This window comes from Phoxinus phoxinus (genome assembly GCF_949152265.1).
Source record: "Phoxinus phoxinus genome assembly, chromosome: 10".
NCBI classification, from domain to species: Eukaryota; Metazoa; Chordata; class Actinopteri; order Cypriniformes; family Leuciscidae; genus Phoxinus; species Phoxinus phoxinus.
This window is the reverse complement of record NC_136885.1, coordinates 6,491,145-6,508,112: the sequence shown is the minus strand read 5'-3', so window position 1 is coordinate 6,508,112 and position 16,968 is coordinate 6,491,145. Positions and strand designations below refer to the sequence as shown.

Here is a 16,968-nt window from a genome sequence, read left to right as displayed (position 1 = left end):
TTTTGTTTCAGTTAAAAGACTAAATCAGCCAAATACACATGCAGTAACTATAACTTCTGTGATGGAAGGTTCCACGATTATCATTAACACAGTGGAGTGTGCGGTACCTGCTGAAGGGCCGCCTCTAGTCGAGCCTGTCTGGACACCGAGAGTTGGCACACGGCCTCCCAGCGGCCCTCCAGCTCCTCCATCTGCTCCTGCAGCCAGTGGGCATCAGCCATGCTGCTCCGTGTCAGATCCCGGACCGACCGCTTCAGTGTCCGGATACAGCTGGCACGCTTCCCGAGCTCACGCTGGAACACCTACAGGCACAGAGAAGGTGTAGGGGTCACCTAGCAAGTCTACACTCTTAGAAGCAAAGGTTCTATGGGGTTCTATGTAGAATCACAGGGTTCTTGACTCAATTTGAAAGAATAATTTATGTCAAAAAGCTTCTATATAAAGACAAATGTCTTAAATGATTGCATGACACTTTAAATTATTTAGATTTTTTTTCTAGTGATGAAGTACGAGCTGTTTAATTCATAACATTTATGAATTTAAATAAAATGAATGAACTAAATCCATAAATTATTCCATGATGGGAACCCCTAAAATGTTCTATATGAAGTGCCTCACAGAACCCTTGAAGGTTCTATACAGAAACTTGAGTGTATGCGATTTAAACCCTAACCCTCAAAATAATGAACTGGTTTGAGTAAGGTAAACTTAAATTAACAAATTACTTCAATCAAATTAAGACATTAATAAGCATTTTATAAATACAGCTACAAATGATTTAATCTTGATTTATAAGCATATGTGTTTAATATTTATATATTTTCATACTTTATTATTGATGAATTTATCATTTCTAAATGAAGTACTGCATTATTTACAAACCAGTTATTTAAAAGTTGTCAGTGGTTCATAAGATAATTAAATGATTAATAAACATTCATACATCTTAAATATTTCTATGTTCTGTATCACTGTGTTGTGTTAAATACAAGTGGGAAGCTCTGGGTTTTCTTTAGGCCCCGATCTATAGGAGTTGGGGTGTCAGTGAGAAACATGGCACCAGAATAGCAGGGATATTGTCAGGCTTTTCTATTTACAGGGAAGTAAGCTAATTGCCTGAACAGAATATGATGGCATTATAATATAACAATGTAATATGTAACGCTAAAGTTTGCAGTGGCTTCATAAATTAATTAAAAACATAAAAAAGCAAAGCACACCTGATGCACATTTCGTTTTTAATTTTCTAGAACTAAAGTTGCTGTATTTTTGTGGAATTAATTAAGAGAAAGTATACCTCCATCTTACTGGAGATGTAACTTCGATTACTTTAAAGTGACTTGAACGCACCGGCCGTCGTAAACACGACTTCCCACCTCGTAAATACGAACTTCCCAGGAGGACTTGAACGCACCATGTGTCTTGTTAGTTCCCTTGCCATGACAATTTACCACGCACCCTTGTTCCCTTGTTAGCCTGTGTATAAATTGCCCTTGTGTTTCTGTTGTGGTTTGTCAGTCATTGTTTGCTGTAACATGCTCCTGTCCTTGCATGTGGATTCTCTCTGCTTCGTCCCTGCCTCAGTGTTACACTAATGCTATCAAAGCATTGTTACCAATTAGCAAGTTAGCATTTACTGAATTAGCTAGTTAAAGCTAGCCAAGTTTCCACTACTAAAAATATTTAAGTTGAGATTACATGATAATTTTTATTAAAATGAATGAATTAGCATACCTACTCAAATATTTAAGAGTAATTAAAATGTATAAGTACAAAATAAAAATCAGCCAGTTCTGCTCACTTAAACTTGGAATTTCTTTTGCAAATGTTGATGTAAATGTTTTACAGTGTAATATACGCAGAGATGTACCTTGTGCTTGTCAATCAGATTGTTGACCAGGTCTTTTTCTCCACAGACAGGCACATCTTCAGCCAGCTGTGGCTCTGCCATGTACAGCCAGTCACTAAGAGCCTGGAGAGCGTCAGTGAATCTCCCGGAAAACAGCAGAGCCTCCTCCAGCTTGTGTTGCCTTGGGGGAAAAAGCTAAATTTAGAGAATATCCTCAAATCACCACAGATCAGATGTACAGCTCACATCAGACTCACCTCTCACTGGATTTCCCACTGATGGTGTCCCATGAATCTCTGAGCTCGGACACCATGTTCTCCAGGTGCTGAGTGTCCTCTGGGCCCTGCGCTTTCTCCTGGAGTGAGCGGCCACTCTTCAGACAAGCCTCATACATGGGCCGCTTCAAGCGGAGAAGTTTCTGGAACTCCTGAAGATATACAAATGCACTTCATAAATTACCCATGAAATATGAAATGAAGGGTGAAATATTGTACATATTATACTATGGATTATTTTCTTTCACTGTCCACTGTTCAGGATTTGCTAGAAATATTCATATTTTTAATTAAATGTTAAGATTTCCTTCCAATTTTTTTTGTTAATTAAATATTTATGTTTTATAATAAGAAGATTTGCTGGAAATTATACAAGCGGTGGCTGAAAGAGCTCATCGCGCTGCAACTGAAGAAAACACACGCAAATAGAAAAACACCCAAAAATTTAGAAAACATCTTCATCAGTTTCACAACACATGTGTGCTCCAAATATAGCCTAGAAATCTAGACGCACCCTAGCGGCAGCAAATTTTATTTTGCAGCCAGTGTCGTCTAGCAACTGTCCGTTGGCTTGCGAACTGGAAAAATCAAACTCTAACCAGGTCAATCACATCGTGTATAGAGTCGGTGGGCGGGCGGGCTTAACATAATGACGGCAGAGTTGCGACGGTCCCACGCTTGAATCGGCTTTGGTCGTGACTCTGGAAGACTTGGAGTCAAGCTTTTCTTTGAGAAAAGAACAAAGAACGGCACTGAAGTCATTCTTAAGAAAGGAAGATGTGTTCGGAGTTTTGCCAACCGGATCAGGCAAAAGTTGAATCTATCAACTAGCTCCGCTGGTGGGAAAACGCATGCATAGTGGCTCTGACTACGTCACCTTCTTCGTTGCTCTGGGGTGCGTTTCCCGAAAGCATCGCTAGCCAACTATGGTCGCAAGTTCCGTCGTTATCAGCACAGTTCAACGATTTGGTGTTTCCCGAAACATCGTTCCAACGAACGTTCGCAAACAGCATCGCAAACTTGTGTGGTTGGAACGACAGCTCTCGAGCTGTGGTTAGAAGCATAGTTTCTAGTTTACATGAGATGTAGACTGAATAAATCCTTATCTTTAGCAAAATAAGCAAGCTGACATTCAGTAAAACCCGTGTTATTTATTTAGAATACATACAAATGCAATTTACGTCTTTTAGTTTGTCAAGAGATTTAAAGCACCGTTTTTGAAGACTGCGCATGTGCGAACGTGCTCTACTATGTAAGAACGAGCCAAATATAGAGTCTGGTAATAAAGCAAAATAACTGAGAAAAATTAGAAATGGTCTTCAGATGCCATGTCTGTAACTTATATGACAAAATCTAGCGTTAATTCGATCTCAAACAGATTCATTAAAATAAGTTATTAGTCCACCACGTGCGAGACGTCATAAACCAACGTGGTTGAACGATACTTTGCGACATACGGTTTCGGGAAACAGTCGTGACTAGCTAGTTGATTTCTCCATCGATGCATCGTACTATGGTAGTTAAGCGGCGAGCTATATAGTTGTACGGGAAACGCACCCCTGGTTGGTTGTAGCGCTATCCTATTGCGTGCAGAGACAATCGTTTATCCCGCCCCTCGGATTGAGCCCTGCCAATGGTGTGTTCCCAGACCCAACATCATTTCCGTTGTGGTCTGTGCTATATGCAGTGTGTTTCTGTGTTTGGTTGTGTTGTGAGTATTTGGAGCACACATGTGTTATGAAACTGATGAAGATGTTTTTTTAATTTGCAGGTGTTTTTCAATTTGCATGTGTTTTCTTCAGTTGCAGCGCATTGAGCTCTCTCAGCCACCGTATATACAGTTATAATATAGATCTTTAAATTCATAAACTCTTTTGCAATTGCAATACACTGTAAAGTGTTTTCTTTTTGCACATTATATTTAGTTTCCAACACATTCTTACTGATGCCTCCAAGACTACCAAGACTGAATATTAAATAAAATGAAAGTAAACCAAACTTTGCATGGCAAAAGAAGAAGAAAAGAACAGAAATCAAGTCCAATGAATGTACATTTTTCTGTGGCAGTGCAGCACTGGCCCAAAAGGCCAAACTGTCAACTGACCCGAAACGCTCTGACATTGGCTTCAGACCCTCTTTGTTGAGACCTGAAATGTGAAGTACCTTTTGTTCAGTAAGCTGTTGTTTGATCTCTTCCTGTGACACAGCGATCTCTTTGTGTGTATCCAGTGTCTGTTCAACCTCCGCCATCCAGTCCACCAGTAAGTGCCATGATTCATTGAACTGTGGAAGTGGAAAGCACAAAAGTTTAGAAGTACTTGCCAAATGATTTCCTGGATACTTTGATCTAACTCTTTCTGTCTGTGTCGAAGTCCATATGAGAAGTGACAACCCGATCTCACAAACTCAATTCGTACGAATTTTACGAAGTGGCCAATTCGTACGAATTTATATGACTTCACTCGTGCGAATTCGTAACATTTTTTGTTGTATGAATTAGCAACCTTTTAATCACTCGTACGAATTAGTACAAATTGGTCGTGAGATAGCGTTGCAAGTGAATACCTGTTTAGCATGTCTTTTGACGTCCTCAAGCGTTTTTCCCCTCTCTGTAGTGTGTTGGAGGAGTTTCTTGAATCTGTCCTGAACGGTCATGATCAGGTTCTGCACAACATCACAGTCTTCCTTCCTGCTGAGCTCAGACAGACGTGCAGCAGCGTTCTCCACGCTTGTCTTCCTCTCTTCATAAGAGTGCACCTCACCTATCAGCATCTACACACAAGATGACAAAATCACACAAACACGTACACTACCACGGACATACACAAATCCATGTGCAGATGCACATACCCTGTGCTCCTGAAGCTGTGAGGAGATGGTGTCCAGGATGAAGCTGGGCACAGGAAGAGTGATTATGGTCTCTTCACACTTGGCCATTTTGGTCAGCAGGTCTTGGACATTACTGTTAAACTCCTTTGCAAGACCAAGTCCCTCTGTTAACTTTGCCTAAAAAAAGACATTTTTGTTTTTTAAAATTAAATATAAAAATACAGAATTAAAATGAATAAAAACTATTGACATATTTAATTTAAAAAACACATAAAAATGACATTAAGAGCCGGGTGTGAAAACTTTTAAACAGGATGAAGACGTTCAAATGTATTTTGTTTAAATATATATAAAAAACTTTTTTTAGTTCTGCCCTTCAGAAGTATACACAGAATATACTTACATGTTTCCTGGAAGACAAATTAAGTACAAAGTACTTAATGCATCGTGTTTCCTTCTGGAGCATCAGTGAATGTTTGAACCTTTTTTAATAGTTGTGTTTGTGTCCCTCATTTGTCCTCAGTGTGAAAAGATGGATCCCAAAATTATACAGTTACTGCTGGAAAGGGTTCAAATATGCAAAAGATGCTAGAAAATGTCTTGGTATCATATGTTTTCCTAAAGGAGGGAACGGAGACGTTATGTCAGAACTGAACTGACAAATTGGGATCTTGCCTGAGAGTCCAATCACATTTGAGTGTAAATTAAACGAGCCAATGCACATTGGTGTGCGAGATTTGTATCGTGCGCTCCGCCCCGCAGCGTGGGGATAAATACGGCCACTCAGCGTTGGTACAGCAATTAAGAAATGTAAAGCCTCCATTCCCTCCTTCAGGAAATGAGGGTTACATACGTAACCGAGACCTTCCCTTTCATTTAGTCACGTTCAACATTACGTCAGAACTGAACTGACGAATTGGGATCCCTACAAAAGCGACACTATTGCTGCCCCTTCCAGCGCTCTGTGTCCAGCCACCTGATCCCCCCTCACCTACTGGAGCGGCAGATGGGACAGGGCTTACGCAGAGATGGTCGATTACTGCTGTTCCACTTGACCCATACAGTAAGACTATTGGATAACACTGGGAAAACTTACCCTTTTTCCAAGCAGAAAGGGACGGCAAGGAGGCCACATCCTGCCCGTAGGGAGCTATCATGTGGAGATTACACATACGGATGTAGGGAGGTAGATAACCTAAGTCCTCCGCGTCCCGTTTAGAGACCAGAAGTGGGTGGGGATCCCAGAGGTCTGGACGCAGGTGCCATATGGTGCCTTGTCTCTGAGAAGGTCCTTCTTCAGAGGAATGTGCCAGGAAGGGGATGTTGCAAGGTGCATGATTTCTGGGAACCAGGTCCGGTTGGGCCAATAGGGCGCAACTAGCAAGACCTGCTCCTTGTCCTCCCTGACTTTGCACAGTGTCTGTGCAAGTAGGCGCACTGGGGGAAACGCATACATGCGTAGGCCCGGGGCCAGCTGTGTGCCAAAGCATCTGTGAGGGTCCCCTCGGTCAGGGAGTAAAATAACTGGTAGTGAGACTTGTCCAGAGCGGCAAACAGGTCTACCTGTGTGGTCACGAAACGCCTCCAGATCAGCTGGACCATCTGCGTATGGAGTCTCCACTCTCCAGGAAGCACAGGCTGTCGTGATCCCTCAGCGAGATCCCAATTTGTCAGTTCAGTTCTGATGTAACGTAATTATTTGGACCGGGAGGATTTCTCTGAAGAACATTTTGCAGTTTAACTGCTCAGGACAAGTGAGGGACTGGATTATCCAGGTAACGACACACAATATTAAGAATCAAGGGTATGTAAACTTTTGAATGGGTAATTTTTATAGATGCAGCTTTTTTTTTTGTCTGGTGGACTATATATAAACATCTTTTATGTAAAATATCTTATTTAAGGGCCGTACTAAATAAAAAAATAACATGCATTTTGTATGATCCCTCTCATTTTGTTAAAATATTTACCATTTTGCAGATTCTGCAAGATGTACATAAATTTTTAAGCACAACTGTATATAATTAGGCAGAGTATACTGTCATCACCTTTCTTTCTTGCATTTTAGCGTAGACAGTGCTCCATTTCTGCTCCAGTATGCATAAGCTATGCTCCGTGCTGGAGCCCCGGGCCACCTCACTGCCCTCCAGCATCCTGTGGATGGCGTTGCGAACGTTTGTGTAGGCGTGCATTTTAGAATCCATCTCATTACACGACTCCTGTAAAACAAGAAAGAAAGTCAGGCTTCATTGTAGAATCATGTTTTATAAACACAGTTTGCAGGGTTAAGACTGCAAATTCAGCAAGCAAAATTAAAGTCATTGTTACCAAATGAGTGTTTAGTCTCTCGCTGGCAGAGTCTGGCATACCCCACACTGTCTTACTGGACGACAGCCTCAGATCTGTGTGTTCCAGCCACTGCAGGAGATCTTGGATCTCCATGGTTACATCTTGAACCTGAAATCCAGTTATAATTGTTGAGTTCTGCATGAGCTTGAACTTATACATTGAGTGTACGTATGTATGTATGTATGTATGTATGTATAAATATATATGTGTGACCCATAACTGTATATAGAGTTAAGGGTTATGTATATTGAGAAAAGTAAAATGTAAACTTAAGATCACAATGGGACTGAGACTGATTACATTAAAGACATTGTTTTAAATAATTCTGTAATGAAGTTTATTTGCTGGTGTTTGTGGTCACCTGACTGAGGTTATTTTCCAGCTCTAGCTGTCTGCGCTCTGTCTCGCAGCGCACAAATTCCCAGCGTTCATTCAGCTGTTCCAGACGAGTCTGCAGGACATGTGAACTGTCTCCCGCCCCAGACTCCATCAGGTTTCTGCCGGCCTGGTTCAGAGAGTCTACCGTGCGCACATGGGACATCACATCATTCCGCAGAACCTAGATGCACACAACAACCATCACAGTGAGTCATTCAAAGATTGATACTATGAGTACGTTCAGAACTGCATATTACCTACAAAGAAAAAAGTATGCAGTATTTATATAAATATAAATAAATATATATATATAAATACTGCATACTTTTTTCTATTTTCTATATATACATATGAAGTATATCAGTATTTTTATTTTACTATAGTAGCCACTATAGTAATGACATATTACTGTGGACAATAATTAATATTTCTACTTTGTTACTGTACTTTTTTCCAGAATGAAACTATTTCAAGAAAGTATTTCTTATTAGAATTATTATCAAAACATTTATCAGATATTTTTTTTCCGGGAAACATTTAGTTCACTCCAAAGCATACTATTTTTTACTTAATAAAATGCAATGAAAAAAACAGACATTGTTTTTGTTATTTTAAACTGAAGAAATCAGGACCTGATCCCGGACGCAATATAGTTTTATTAGATAGATTCGTTAGATAGCTAGATTAATTAACAGATCACTCTATTGAGCCGTTGAATGCGATATTCCAATTTTGTGCATAAGTTATATTCACAACTTTCAATGGAAACATAGCTACTATCTGTATGTGGTGGGCCACTTTAGGCAAAATACTGCAAACCTAATGTATTTTCCCTGCTGCCTTGTACTAGAGATTTCAAATGATGGAAAACCACAATAATTGCATAGATAGAGTTCTTCTTAAAATACTATAAAACACATTTTTGTCCCATATTTGGTTAGTTTTTATTTTACTTTGTACATTTTATTTGTTGCACATTGTCACCACACATTTACGCAGGCTTTTTAAAAACACTTTATGGTATATTTTGTTGCTGTTTTCACTTGATTGCACACACACTTGAATTATCAGCAACTTGAGGTTGAATGTTTAATTATTTGATAGTGTACGGAAGTTTGTGTCAATAAAATTAAACTTTATTATTTCATTATTTAATGTGTGCTTCCACTGTTTTTATTGATGAGTGCTGACTAGTTGCCGATAATGATCAATAATGACTATACCTTATTCAAGCTCTGTGACTAAGTGAATACAAATACAATTTTCATTCTTCAATTTTTACTCTATGCTGTACGATATAGTGTTTCACACAGTATTTTTTTAAAGTAGTAGCCTAGCGGTAGATACTATGCAGCATACAGTAAGCAGTACATTCTTATTTCATTCTGAAATTAGCATAAATCCCTACAAAAGAGGGGGCTTAACATCTTCAACAATAAAACATGCCGCAGACACTTCAAGTTTGTGTTTGTACCTTGTGTTTGGCTAGCTCTATCTCACAGGTCTGCAGGTCAATGCTGATTGGCTGAGAGGCCTGCAGGAGGTCAGCCGTGTGGGAGAGCCAGAAGTGCAACTCATCAAGAGTGTTCTGGAACTGACCCAAGCCCAGCAGTGCACACTCCAACTGGTGCTGCTCAAAAACACATTGTTCCGTTGAAGCATCTTTATGATGAAACAATCATTTAATTCACTAAGATCTTACCTGTTTGCTAACAGTCACTGACTCCAGGTTGTCCCACCGCTGACGGAAGTCGCACAGTGGAGAGATGGACCCAGGCCTCTCAGTACCCGGGGAAAGACGACACACAAAGCGATGGTTTAGACTCTCTATCTCAATCTTCTTCTGATAGAGCTCCCGCTTAAATTCCTGACAAGAGAGGTGACGACATCATCACAAAAGCTCTAATGAAATTAATTTCATTCACACAATTTTCAGTTTGTGAAGGTAGGTTGTTTGTTTGGTCTCACCTTTAGGTCACATAGCTGCTCTTTAACTGATCCCAGGTCAGATCCCACTGAGAACTCCTCAGTGGATTTTAACTCCACGGACTTCAGCCACTCAAAGAGTCCCTTCAAAAGAAGCTCTTATTATTAAACCTGTTTTTAAAAACCCTTTGTAAAGTTTTCTTTACCCACCCTAAAATAGATGTGAATGTTTTTAAATGCACAATTTGTCAGGTTATTTTATTGTCAACAAGAAAATTCAAGAAAACCAACAAGACAATTTACTAAAATAAATAGACTTTAATCTAAATTCTCTATTGCTAGTCTCTCTCAGAAGGGCATCCAATTGGCAGGAAATTGGCCAGTCTGTCAGAGACTCATTACCATAACCACATGGAGGCATGAATACTGAAATACTACAACTGTAGACAGAGACCTACCACCAATGGAGGAGACAAGATAGAAATAGGGATGGACAGACAATCCTTTGATTGTTTACATGTTGTCAGCAGCAAGTACAGCATGCATTATGAATGTCTTGAAAATGATTTAGACTTGCTTCTTGTGGCTAACTCACCTGCATGCTGTCCTGATAATGGAGAGCCATTCGTAAACATTCTTCTAACTTACTGTTGCACCCTGTCCAAATCTTACTGAGATTGTTCCATGTGCCGTAAAGCTGCGGAGAAAGACTGCTGGGTAGTGAAATTTGAATAATTAACTGTATGATGTACAACAATTCCATAGGGTTTAGTATCATTTCAGTTTCAAATACAAACCTCATCCAAGCATTTGGTGACCTCTGGTTTGTCTGTGTCACCACAGGCTGACATCAGTTCCATTCCCAGGATTCCTAGTGTGTCCATGTCACCTTGTAGAGAATCAATGTCTTCCCTGAGAGTCTGAGAAGGCAGGATAAGAAAATATGGATGGTATGAGACAAAGAGTTTCTTCAAAACTCAGGAGACAATGAGGGAACATCCTTAAAGACCCTTTTGGAAGCTAGTCCCCAGCATATTATGTACTTGCTAGCAAGATTACACTGGTCAACCAGCTTTTTTTCAGCTTTTCTGCTTCACCAGCTGGACCAGCACCAAACCAGCAAAGTCCAAGCTTTTTAAGCAGGGAAACATTGACTACAGTGTCATTTTTGTACGCTACCTGCATGGTCTCCAGGCTCTGTCGGATGGTTTCTGAATCTGATCGACTGGAATTGAGGTCCAGAACAGCTTGTTGTGCATCGTTCAGTCCAACTGTCATGTCACTCACATCATTCCAGAACCTGACTGCCAGATCAAGGAGGTTGAGAAGCAACTTTTCTTTCTCTTGAGCTTGTCTTTGAGCCTCCTCCCAGTGGCTTGTAAGACTGCAAACCCGCTCTTGAATAGCTGGAATTGGAAGGAGATTTACCAAGATTATCATAGTAAGACCGTGCATTTGAATCAATATGCTTATGAGATGCTTTATAATGTGTATCATTTAATGCTGTATGTACAAGGAGATGAGGTACCTGCGCAAATGGAACTGTCCCGAACAGCCCCTGTGTTGGTCAGGAGCTCCTGAGCCTGTGTCCTCACACTGCTGAGGTCCAGATCCAATTTGGAGAGCTCAGACAGTGTGTGCTTGTTGTCCTGTAGCTGCTCATGAATTCGTGGGGTAAGGCCTTGAAGAGCAATTGAGGCCTGCAGATGACTACACAGACGCTCCAATCTCTCTCCAATCAGAGTCATCCTCTCATTCAGCTGACAAGGGCATACAGAGTGTATGGATAAAATGTGGCAATAATGTCTTTCTATACCTCTATAGCAACATGAAACATATGGCTTCTGGAAAACAGGTTATATTTGTTTAAGGTGGCGCTCCTGTAGCTCAAACAGTTGGGCACAGCTAGCAATGTCATGGGTTTGATTCTCAGGGTAAGCAAGCACTGATAAAATGTATACCTTGAATGCAATCCAAGTCACTCTGGATAAAAGTGTCTGCCAAAATGCATAAATGTAGCTAACATAAAAGTCTACATGTACAGGTATGTCACCTGTGTATAGCGGGGTAGAGACTCCTCCAGAACTCCAGCAGCTTCTCGAACCCTGTCTCTGATGGACAGATGCTGTTCTTCAGTGTCTCTGGCTTTCTGGCAGAACTCCTGTCCCTGAGCTGTATTCAGGTCTGATAGATGCTGGGCTAGCATGATCAGCCGTGCTATCAGCGGCTTATGCTCTGCTATGGACTCTCTGATGCCCTGTTTGGAAGTAATGGAGCACCATGACTAAATGTTGGTCTTTGTATTGCTTTATCTGAAACTACTTAATGAATGACTATTTATGAAGTCGAAATGACATTACAAAGTTAAATAATTGTCAAATGAACTGTGTGAATTATTAAATACAAATTAGCTATTAAAATCTTTTAATACTGCATACTGCACTGAAATAGTCCAATGTGTTGTATTTGCAGCACATGTGAGCTCAAACATGGGCATCTATTGTTAATGCCTTGCTTTGAAGATGCAGGTTGTTTAGTACCTGCAAGAGGTCCTGTTGTTCTCGGAAAGCCTCGTAGCTGATGGTGTTCAGGGTAAATTGGCCAATAAGGGCTTTGGTTTCTTGTAACCATGGTAACACCTCAGCATAGCCTTCTGAGAACTGACACAAGAGCGACTGAGCATGCTCCAGTTGAAGCACAACGTGGGAATTAGTGGCAGTGGTAACCTGACACTGCTCCTGTAAGGTGCCTAGGGATGACTTTGGAGACAAAAAAAGAGAAGATAGATGTTAACACAGAGTAGTATTATGTTGGTCCTTGAGTAGGTCCTTGTGTTGAAATATTTGAAAAGTGAATGGACAGTATCTTACCTGGAGTCTCGGTGTCTCCACGTCCTCTGTGTATGTCTGCAGGAGTTCCAAAATCTTCACCATTTTCTCAATGTTAAACTTATGCTGCAGAATCTCTACAGCAAGTATCTGCAGAACAACATACATTATTTATTTTGAAGAACTTTACAACATTTACAACAGTATATGTATAATCTTTGTAAATGTGCTAAAACTCACCTTCTGCTCATTGAGATGGGATGCAATGATGTCTGGGTCTAGATGAATGACTCTGAGCTCCTCCAGTGCCAGTGAGGTGTCTCGAAACCAACCCAACTCTTTCTCAACAGCCTGTTCCAACTAAGAAAAAAAGGTTCATTTAGCAGCTGCTCTTATCCAAAGTGACTTACAGTAAAGTTCAGCATCCTGAATTTAGATGCCTTGCTCAGGAAGCCACTTCCTAAAACACTACTTTAAACCACTACACACAATGCTGCACTGCACTGGCCACAGCGGTCCAGAACAATATATTGTGCATGTGATTAGATTTCGACATGGCCAAATAAAGGCAATTATCAATATGGCAATTACCAATATGGCAATTACCAATATGGCAATTATCCATATGCCTCTTACCTTCTGCCTCTCAGCAGAACACAAGACTGCGTCCCCAGTCTGACTCTGAGCAGCAGGAACCAGCAGCTCTCTCTCAATACGACCCAGCCACAGGTGGAGGTCTTCCTGACTGGAGGTACATCGACTGGACGCCTCTAGAGCCTGCTCCAGCCTCTGCAGGACATCAGCACTACCCAGACTCATCACTGAGTACCTGATACGCAGACTGTCTACCCGCTCCTGGACCAGCTGGGTTTCCTCCTCTTTAGAATAGCATGTGAAGGACCAACACGTGTTTAAAAAATGTTCTTGTGGGTATTGTACGAAGTTTAGTTTAATCAATTAAATAAAAGTAGAAATGGAGGAAACACCACCTGAAATCGTTTCCATGAGCTCATGAGCACATTGTTGAAGTTTACCCAGGTCGACACTCTTGGATTTGATTTCTTCCATGACTGACTAAATGGTGATAAAGAAATGTTATTTCTTTCCACATTGACATTGTGCAATACGAACATTTATAAATGAAAATTTGCAATGTTTTGCTAACCTTGGCCTGTCCTGTGGCTTCTTGCAGATGGAGCATACCTCTCTCGGCAGAGCGGAGCTCGGCTAAGTCCTGATCCACAGATATGAGCCATTGCTGAAGTCTGTCTGTCCTCTCCTGGAATAGCTGAGCCCTTGGCAGAATGACCTCCAGAATCCTGTGTCTGTCAAAAAACTTGTATTCCTTCACTGCTTTCTCTATGTCGCAGTATTATTTAATGAGTTCGAGAGGAGGGCTCCAAGTTCGTAATTTGACCCGAACCCAGAGTTCTCCCCCCATATCCCTGAATGGGATAGGAACAATCGAGAGTGAGGAGTAGGGGTGGTGGAGGGATGCTCGAAAACTGTCGCTGGACAGAGGTATCTGAACACGTTCTTCCAGAACTTTCTTAATAAAATATAGTTTTGTAAGTGTAAATTTGCATTGAGAATATATATAATGGTAAATCGCTGACTCTGATGTAATCCGAGTCTCAAGCAATATATGAGTATACGTGTGTATTATCTCTGCTGCCAGGGATGTTAAAAGTTTTAGTTTTACCCACACAAAGCATCATATTAAAGATGTTCTGGTTGGTTGTTTTACATGTCAATCAGGCAGACCCATCTAAGTGGGTAGTTCTGGACCAAAGTAAGCTGCAGTGTGGACCAGACTGACCTGCTGTTTGCGCCTTCAAGTAGAGCCTCCCACTTGAGTTTGAGCTGTGAGAGCTGCACTTTGGTCGTTTCACTGTCATTTCCCTGAAGCCCTTCTGCCAGGTGTGGACCCTCCTGCATCATGATCTCTATACTGGGTCTTCTGTCCTCTAGGAGGCGCTGTAAGAGCTGCAGAACAAGAAATGTTTTTGGACAAATTATATGTTTCCTTCAAAGACAAGGGCTTGCAAGCAAGTGGTTCTCAATCCTGGTCCCAGAGTACCTTAGCACTGGACATTGTACACACTTTGGCAAATTTTGACTTTTTAAGTGGCTTCAAAAGTAGTCGATCTCCGAATGCAACGTAATGAACTGACTCCATATGAGGAAATGTCATTTGTATGCCAATTTGTAATTTCAATGAAAAGCATGATAACTTAGACACTTAGAATTGATATGGAAACAAGCTTAAGGAGCTTTCCATCTTTACTCTCCTCATGTTACGTTGCATTCGGAGATCGACAACTTTTGACTGACAAAATTCCAGCTACCGGTAACACTAACTAACACTAAAAGAGCCCAGGTTCAATTTTGGCGACAGTTACCCTTTAATGTGTTGATCTATGTAGAAGGCCAACAGACTATTAAAGAAACTAGCAGAATTATCTCCTAACACAATGTTGTAGAACATTTCCGTCTCAAAATCTTTATTTTGTCTTTGAAGACACTTTGTATGAGGAAGCAAACATCCATTGTGTTTACAGAGGTATTGCTACTTCTGAAAATCTACAAGTTTTACAATGCACATTGTTCTCTCTTTGTGGCACTTAAGCCAAACACTTGTATCATGTATCAGAGGAGCATTGTGGACTTTCGGGAATGTTTGACCTCACTTACTAAGCTAACAAAGATGGCTATTTCAAATTACGAGGTGACTTGTTTTTCCCTCCCTTTCCTATAATATACACACAGTCAGTTAGAGGATGTGGAATTTCATGACAAGACTTTTAAAATAGGTACATTTATTTGTACTATTCATTTGTATATATATTTATGTATTTATTTGCTTGTTTGTTTATATAGCAGTAACTGATTTTTTAACATACCTTCTGTTCTTGCAGTTGGGCTTTCACTACCTTGAACTCTGAGGATGGTGGTTTTTGATTGGCTGTCAACTCCTCAATATCACAGACCCAGGTCATCAGTGTTTCCAGATTTTGCTGGAATGTCAACGGATCCCTGAACTCATCGTTCAGAGCCAAAGCACTTCTGCCATCCTTAACATAAGACCAAACAATATGCTAAAAATGTAACACAAATTCATAAAGAAAGTACAATTTAAGAAAAGATCATTGAACTGTACCTTCCATTGATTTACACTTGATTCCTGATCTGAGCTTGACTGACCATCACTCTGCAGCTGTGAATCACAACAATGTATTTGATTGGAAAATGAAAAACTGGTGAACAGAGTTGATGCATTGACTCCAAAATCAGTTAAATGAAAATGGTAAATGATGGTAAAAAAAGAAAAGAAAAACTTGATGAAGAACCTTAGTTTGATTTTTTTTAATCATTATTATAAATTGAATAACCTCTGCAAGTTCCTCAGCAGCTCCAGTAAGGACTCTAACAGTTCTGGTGACAATAGGGTCACCTCCTTTCCCCCCAGGAGGATACTCTGTCACCTCCACAATCTCTGTCACAATAGTCTCTGTCACCTCTGTGACTTCGGTAACCTCTCGAGTGTTCAAAGGCTTCCAGGACCAGGGACTTCCAGAATCCCTTCTCTGCAGGCTGGCTCTTCTGTCCATGGATCCATATTGACTAAGGGGGGATCTTCTGTACTCGGGAACGTTAGACCTTCTGGGCAAAGACCCATTTCGTGGTGTTTTAACTGGGGATGGGGTGCTTCTCCAAGCATTGTCCAGAGTGCTGGTAGTGGTGACAGTGGGGGCTGGGGAACTCCTCTGCTTGTCCGGTGTTGGAGTTTGTCGCAGAACATCTTCCACATCCTCTTTACTTTTCTCTTCTCTAGGAGGCTCTGGGAGTGGCCATTCTCTCCGTTGCTGGTAGCACTCTTTCAAGACGCTCTCATCTGACTTAACTTGTTTGGACTTTTGTCCCAAACAGCTAGGTCTGCTAATGAGGTTACCCATGATTCTTCAACCCAAAGGTTAATCGGGTCCCTTTGCCATACATACAGCCGTCGCCTAAACTACCTACAACACAAGGAAGGTCAAAGTGAGAAGATACTCTTCTTAAACAGTAAAAACACTTCTACCCCTTCAAGGAAATGATATTAGTTTCCAGTTTCCTACTGCAGGTTCATCCAGCTCTGACAAAGACCACTAAGTTTAAATCTCAATTAGATTCCTTGCCATCCTACAAAGGAGTCTTTTACCACTTTCACGCCAACAAACACCACCATTATTATTTATACGGCAGAAAGGGTAACACTTGACTGAGGCTCTGTCCTGACCAAGAGGGGCCAGATTACTGCTGGAGAACTACAACATGAACACAGAATTGCTAGTACTAGCCATACAAATGCAAGTGAGAAGCCTGTTTATGAGGGCAGTCTCCTCCAGGATACCCACGGTTCCTCCTGGCAGCCACAGCCACTGTCCTCTGCCAAGACTGTCCCCGGGATGGCCCTGGGAAACTATTTAGCTCCTGATCAAATATGACAGGCATGGAAATGCTGCTTCATTTCATTGCCACAAAAGAATGAACA

The 16,968-nt window shown here is 40.9% G+C and overlaps 1 protein-coding gene across 1 annotated transcript in view; it reads right to left on the bottom strand.

The window, feature by feature from the left end:
• macf1b (microtubule actin crosslinking factor 1b) overlaps window positions 1–16,968 on the bottom strand; it is a 49,624-nt gene that overhangs the window by 16,922 nt on the left and 15,734 nt on the right. The window contains exons 2-28 of the mRNA XM_079624916.1: window positions 15,827–16,453; window positions 15,595–15,651; window positions 15,338–15,508; window positions 14,254–14,420; window positions 13,600–13,759; window positions 13,424–13,508; window positions 13,071–13,312; window positions 12,675–12,794; window positions 12,477–12,584; window positions 12,147–12,365; window positions 11,660–11,863; window positions 11,135–11,366; window positions 10,786–11,012; window positions 10,404–10,526; window positions 10,202–10,303; window positions 9,649–9,750; window positions 9,383–9,547; window positions 9,155–9,310; window positions 7,664–7,861; window positions 7,282–7,410; window positions 7,002–7,172; window positions 4,975–5,130; window positions 4,690–4,896; window positions 4,288–4,407; window positions 2,107–2,276; window positions 1,871–2,030; window positions 108–302 (exon numbers count right to left, since the gene is read on the bottom strand). Coding sequence (XP_079481042.1) covers window positions 108–302; window positions 1,871–2,030; window positions 2,107–2,276; window positions 4,288–4,407; window positions 4,690–4,896; window positions 4,975–5,130; window positions 7,002–7,172; window positions 7,282–7,410; window positions 7,664–7,861; window positions 9,155–9,310; window positions 9,383–9,547; window positions 9,649–9,750; window positions 10,202–10,303; window positions 10,404–10,526; window positions 10,786–11,012; window positions 11,135–11,366; window positions 11,660–11,863; window positions 12,147–12,365; window positions 12,477–12,584; window positions 12,675–12,794; window positions 13,071–13,312; window positions 13,424–13,508; window positions 13,600–13,759; window positions 14,254–14,420; window positions 15,338–15,508; window positions 15,595–15,651; window positions 15,827–16,390 — 4,710 coding nt within the window. The 5' untranslated portion in view covers window positions 16,391–16,453. The remainder of the gene's footprint in view (window positions 1–107; window positions 303–1,870; window positions 2,031–2,106; window positions 2,277–4,287; window positions 4,408–4,689; window positions 4,897–4,974; window positions 5,131–7,001; window positions 7,173–7,281; window positions 7,411–7,663; window positions 7,862–9,154; window positions 9,311–9,382; window positions 9,548–9,648; window positions 9,751–10,201; window positions 10,304–10,403; window positions 10,527–10,785; window positions 11,013–11,134; window positions 11,367–11,659; window positions 11,864–12,146; window positions 12,366–12,476; window positions 12,585–12,674; window positions 12,795–13,070; window positions 13,313–13,423; window positions 13,509–13,599; window positions 13,760–14,253; window positions 14,421–15,337; window positions 15,509–15,594; window positions 15,652–15,826; window positions 16,454–16,968) is intronic.